Below are 6,422 nucleotides of genomic sequence, written 5' to 3' on the forward strand. Positions count from 1 at the left end.
CATTTGTTGCAAATCTACTTATTATCTTTTGACGTTTGTGTTATTAGTTTTTTACTTTTTTTATTTTTAGTTTTTTAACATTTTTAAAAATTTAAAAATTTACCTTATTTTTCCCTTTTATTCGTTTTTTTCAAGCTTGTTGTATTATATCCGATAAACAAAAAAATAATTCAATATAAATTTTAAAAAATTTCACTTATCTTATATAAAAAATTTCTAAAATGATATTTTGGTTTCGGTCAAAAATTTGAAAATTTTATATAATATAAAAAGCTATTTTTTCCCTAGGAGTTTGTGTTTATATTAACTCATTGGTCCTCATGAACTAATAACAACTCCGGTTAAATTGAAGGAAGATGTGTTTCAAATAATAGTGCTAAGTGCACTAATATTTCTAACTAAACAATAGAATTAAACAAAATAAATCATTTTTTGCTCGTAACAACTCAACGATTCCATGTTTAAGACACTATTCTTATATTTCAACAGAACCGTTGTTGTTAGTGAATAAACAACTTTTTGGAGCCGGCAACAAAAATGTTATGTTAGTATTTCATGAATCTGTTATAAAGAGAAATTGAAATATATTTATAAAACACAGAACAACTTTTTTGTGATAGCATTTAGCAACAAAACTAGTGGGTTAGCATTTCATGGATCCGTTTTAAAAAATAAAATATATTAATACAACTGACATACATTTATAAAATACTAATACAATGTTTAAAAAACTACTTGAAAGTCAAGATTTTTAAAGGCAATCTTAACATAGCAATGTCTCGTCTATGTTAGTAGAACAACTAAATTGAATCGGTCTAACTTGTAGATTTTTCTAGTGTTTATTTATATCTCAGTACAGATCATCTGATATACGAACCATGGTGACCAATCTTGGCTGCGACCGTAACCGGTTCGCCAATCGCTGCCGCCACCTACGATCAGCCGGCCAGCCCAGACGGCACACGGATCAAGGCACATCGAAGGAGGCCTCGCCGCTGTGCTCTTCTGCTGTAGGCCTCGCCCTGCTTTTCATTCCGTAGAGGCTCTGGAGAAAATCCTGCTAGGTGTCATCTTCCTCCTCCTTCTTCGCCTGCCTACGCGTCCATCATTCGCCAACCTATGACGTTGAAACTCCCATTCTCCGCGACCACCTTCCACCTCCCCCCCTTGATGCATGCCGCCCTTCCGTTCGGACCCTCCCCACCGACAGGGACGGGCGTCAGGTGTCCCCTTCTCCGAAATTTTCCTGAGTTGTTGCATGGTGGTTCTTCTGTGGTATCTCTTTCACTTGAATCTGAGTGCAGAACTGATCTGCCAATTTGCAGGTGTCGGAGGATTTATAGATTTTGTCTATCCGGGTGTCGTCTGGTTGATTTCTGAGTCTTGTCTGAGTTGAAGAGTTTTGGGGTTATGGGACGAAGGGCGGATAGAGCCGGGTAGCGCGCTCACTTGGGCCGGATGGCTTGGGTTCTGGAGCTCGTCTGCTACGCGATGGTCTTGGCGGCGAAGCCGTTCTGTCTGATGATGCTTGGCTGCCGGCTTTGTATCGGCATGGCTGCCATTTTCGTCCGAGAATTGCTGAATCTCGTTAAGGTCGCGTGGAATGGGTGCCGTGGTCTCCTTTGGGGGCTTGTGGATTGCTTCATCTCTGTTATCATGCTTCCTGCTCGGGTGCTTACTGCGTTACGTAGGGAGAAAAAGGTTTGCGGTTTTCCTCGTCTCTTTGGCAATTTCCTTTCGTTAATTTTACGTCTGATACTCTCTCTCTCTCTCTCTCTCTGTAGTTTTCGCTTTGACTAATAATAGAAACTCGAATCCATCGATTTAACTCAGGGCTCATATTTCCTGTAGTCATGACAGAGATAAAAATTCAGCTTGCAAATGTGGAAAGCTTCTTATCTTAATTTTTCTGATCTCCAAGACGATGGGCACCTGGCGTTTAACATACTGAAAGTGGGATTTAACGTACTAAAAGTTAAACTGGTTCGCTGTACATACCAGAGTTCTATGTTTTCTGGCGCCTGCAGGTTATGGTTTTATCAGAAACTATTTTTTATGTGCATGTTTGCACGATTAGTAAAGTAATTAACAGGAGACAGAAGTTCCTTTGGAGAAAAAAGGACACCTATAAATGGTTTGGTTCGGCCATATACCAAAGAGATTGTTTATTAAGCGACTGAAGATGAAGTCCAATTGTTGGAGGTGGTGGGTATTTCTTCCACTCGTCGACTGTTGGATTTTAATTCAAAAGTTGCTCTTGTTCTGTTCTGTAGAATTGAAAGGGCTTCCGTGTTCTCGAACTATTATCCTGTCTAACAGATCAGGTGCTAGTATAGTATTTTCACTATTATTGAAATACATGTTAATGAATAAATACTAAAAGCACATTTGTATTTGCCTATATTCACCACTGAAGAGAGAAAGCTTGTAACCAGGATAAGCTACTAATATTGAAGACACCAGGTATCCGAGTTGTTAACCACTGGAACTTACGTCATATGACAGTATGAAGGGGTGAAATGCACTTAACGACTTGGTATTCCAATACCCTGTAGCGAAAATTGAAAAGAAGACAATGGGTCCAAACATAAATTGACTCAGGAAGTCTGTAGTGATCGCTTGATATCCGTTACACAAGAAAGTGAGTAAACTTACATTCTTATGACAGGATAAATATCAAAACTTTCCCCTCAATAATGGTCCGTCTAAATATCATCATTAGCGTCTACCTTTGTCTTGCACAATTTCTCATCTACCTTTTCTTTCTATTTGTCGCAATGAGTTTCAGTATCTTGGTCTCCCCACCTGAAATTTTTATGAAGTTTTGCTACATGAAACCTGTTTGTGTTGGAGCCTTGAAACTGATAATGTGTTTTAAAGCATGGCCAGGGCCACAGAGCTTAACAAGCTTGTGGAACTCAAACTCAATCCTAGGATCCATCTTATTTATGATGCTGCACTTTGAGCTGGGTTTCCTTGGTGATTTTTGCTTCAGAGATTTTAGTCTTTCTGAAGCTTGTCATTTTCCCGATTCTTGGTCATATTGAGGTGGTAGTGACTGGGTGTTTGTGATGTTGATTGGACTTGGATTTTCATAAAGCTCTAGTCCATCTAGCCTAAGCATAAAATGTATCTCACTTATCGTCATCATGCTGGTAATCTCTGTCCGCAGTTGTTTTTTCCATTACCAGCATTTCGATGTATTGGTGATGTCATATTTCAGTTTTCTTCCTCATAATGCAAGTAATCTCTGATCGCAGTTATGTTTCCTCTATAAGTATGCCTATATATTGGCAAGGATGACTCGGATGATTCCATAAGATTTTCTTAGCATTCTATCATTTCTTTCTGCTGTGTCCTGGGGATACTGTCTTGACTCTTTCCCATAAATCCTTAAGTGTACTCTTTAGGCTGTGAGGTCAACTTGGTGAGACTTTTATTTTTGCTCTATTCATTTGCCCTCTGGTGTGTTGACTGGAACTGTGCTTTATGAAAATCAATGTGTTTGTGCAGCTGGAGACGCATGTTCAAGACTTGCAAAGACAGTTAGACTGCCTATTGTGGCAAAAGAAAGAACTTGAAAAAACGCTGGAAAGCACTATTGATGATAAGGAAGTTCTGGAGGCAATGCTGGGAGAAGTTGAAGAAGATCATGATAAATCTATTGCTAAAATTGGCATGTTGGAGAAACAGGTAAATGCGATATGAGTGTCAAATCTCAGTTTTTGTGCATGTTTTGAATGATTACTCTGGATATTTCTTGAATATCTATCCCGGCTTCTGATTCTTACTGCTATTCTATTTTTACAAGTATTGTGCTGTTTGAGCTTGAAGAATTGCAGGCTGTGGAGTCTATTCAGAAAGCAAATGAAACTATGGTTGATCAATGAATATGTTCTCATTGACAGGTGGACTAAAGCTAAAACAAATATTTTACTTAAACCAAAGTTTTTTAAGTGACCACTTCATTCAACAATCTGTCCACTTTCTCAATGAGAAGGGCAAATCTGGGGCATGTTCCTCCTATCTGAAAATTTTACCCCTTTCTTGCAATCAAAATTTCCTGTAGTAAAGTCATATATATATAGCGTGAAACCTCATTCCAGCTCTCTCTCTCTCTCTCTCTCTCTCTCTCTCTATATATATATATATATATATATATATATATATATATCACGAGGAAATGAAGGCAGATGACTAAATATTTGAAAACTGTCACTAAGAGCATCACACGGCAGGAGCATTGGCAATGGTTTATGAAATTTTTAGTGACTGTTTGTTTTTCCTTGACAACACATTTTAAAGATTTATTCATCTTTAAAATGGGACAGGCACATTTATGTGTGTATGGTTGTATATGTGTATATAGGCTCGTGCTTAGGTCTGCTTCTGCTATTGCTGTCATGGACAAATGAATACAATGGCTGTTCCGTTTCTAAGAAGTTATGAGTGTGTCTATCTTATTAGCAAGGGATATGTTGTTTGACTGTTCATTTACTTCGTATGGGCTGAAATTCCTGCCTGCATATCTAATTCCTTCTGGCTAATGTCTACTGACAATCTAAGGTGCATATTGTTGATCTAACTTATCACTATGTCAGATTTGTTAAATGTCAACTCCAATATTGACAATAATTCGACAAATTTGTCATTGCCATTTTGTCCTTATGTTTTATTACAATGATATGTGGAAACAGGCTGCGTGTACGTCCTTGTCCATAGCAGCCATCAGCTATGTGTTTCTAATGGAAAAAATTGCTAGAATTTTATATATTGATTGATGTTTTCGAAATAATGTTGAAGCTTCCCTGTGGCATAGGTTTGAAATGTTGTTTCTGATGTTCCTGAGTTGGATTTACGATCTTGACTTGAGGGCCTGAGGTTAAACAAGCTTATATTGCACGTTTTTTTTTCTCAAATATTGTTATCAGGAAGGAATGCAAGCGCAGTTCACATCTTTAAGCAAGAAAAAGTACCTTTCCCAATTGATAAAGCTTAATATTTTCTGGACGTATATCTTATTTAATTCAAAATTACCATATGCTAACCTAGTTGAGGCTGTGTAGTTCGATTTTTTTGCTCATTGATAGCTGGAATTCGGAATCTGGCTTGAAGGTAGTGGCTTCTGGTAGTTCACCTTGTTTACCATTCCCACAAGTTAACAAAGTGCGTTCTCATTTCCTGTAACTTCTTTCCTATGTTCCCTCGGTTTATCTGAAATGAATAATGTCTTCCATGATCAATTCTTCTGCTTGGTTTCGTCTAAAATTGAAGCTCCTCTTTCCTTGGTTGGTCTTTGTTCTCATTTGCCTACTTGCACCTGTTAGCTGAGAAATCTTCAAGAAGAAAATCGGCGATTAAGTAACATTCAGACAAAGCTGTCGGAAATCAAAGCATGGGAAGACTCTGGCGTTGTAGATATTGGTATCCCATGGAATTCTGGATTTTCAGGCGCAGGAGCGATGTTTAAAGGATTGACTGCACAAGGCCATGAAAATATCAGCAAAGCTCGGCATGCTATGTTCGCAAGAAATGGTTCAAAACCAGAACAGGCATATGCCACCACAACCATCTCAGAGAAGGTGAGGACTGTTCCATCCTTAGATCGGCGCCGTGATGCTGCACTTTCACAGAGCCTTTTCAGTGCCTTCCTGTCGATTTTAGTGGGGGTCATTGTGTTGGAGGCTGAAGATCCTTGCAAGCCATTGGTGATTGCTCTCTTCTTTGTCGTGGTCATGTCGATGAGAACTGTGGTTCAGTTCTTCTCTACAATAGACAACAGGCCTGCATCTGAGGCTGTTGCTCTGCTGAGCTTCAATTGGTTTATTCTTGGTACACTCGCTTATCCCACTTTGCCGAGTTTAGCACGCCTGCTTTCGCCCTTAGCTGTCTCCCTGCTCAATAAGTTAGCAAGTTGGTCTGGGTTCAGCAGCATTGAACGAGTAAACACCTGATCACCCAGTCCATTTCGTGTACATATATATCCGTTTTTGCTGTTGTTGGCCTCCTTTAATTGTAATTTTGTAAGTGGTGTATTTCTTGTGATCAACTTTTGAATGAGTCAAATAGAATAAATCCCCACAAAGTTTGTTTTGACAGACTATAACCTCTCTCTCTCTCTGTCTCTCTCTCTCTGTGTGTGTGTGTAGCCCTGTTCATTGATTCTGGCTATAGTTAGCTTTCCAACTGCAATTAGTAATATATGTGTGAGTTATTGGTCTGTATTGCGCAGAGATAAGAGGTCGCCTAGAAACTAAAGTAATTCATTTGGTTGTCTATTAAATGAGTAGCTGATATTGCCTGGCGACTCATCCATGTGGTACCCTGATACGCCGCGAGTTGAACATGGTTCTTCTTTTTACTCAGCTCTCATACGAAAGAGAAACGCAATTAAGAAAATGCATCTCATCCACTGCCATTCG

The 6,422-nt window shown here is 38.8% G+C and overlaps 1 protein-coding gene across 1 annotated transcript; it reads left to right on the plus strand.

Annotated features, from left to right (window-relative positions):
* Positions 1–879: 879 nt before the first annotated feature.
* On the plus strand, positions 880–6,096 carry LOC116266072 (uncharacterized). The gene is made up of 4 exons (XM_031647148.2): positions 880–1,223; positions 1,326–1,701; positions 3,514–3,693; positions 5,328–6,096. The coding sequence occupies exons 2-4, from the start codon at positions 1,459–1,461 to the stop codon at positions 5,952–5,954; spliced, it is 1,050 nt and encodes a 349-aa protein (XP_031503008.1). The 5' UTR covers positions 880–1,223; positions 1,326–1,458; the 3' UTR covers positions 5,955–6,096.
* The last annotated feature ends 326 nt before the right edge of the window (positions 6,097–6,422 follow it).

Source organism: Nymphaea colorata, chromosome 12, assembly GCF_008831285.2.
Source record: "Nymphaea colorata isolate Beijing-Zhang1983 chromosome 12, ASM883128v2, whole genome shotgun sequence".
Lineage (NCBI taxonomy): Eukaryota > Viridiplantae > Streptophyta > Magnoliopsida > Nymphaeales > Nymphaeaceae > Nymphaea > Nymphaea colorata.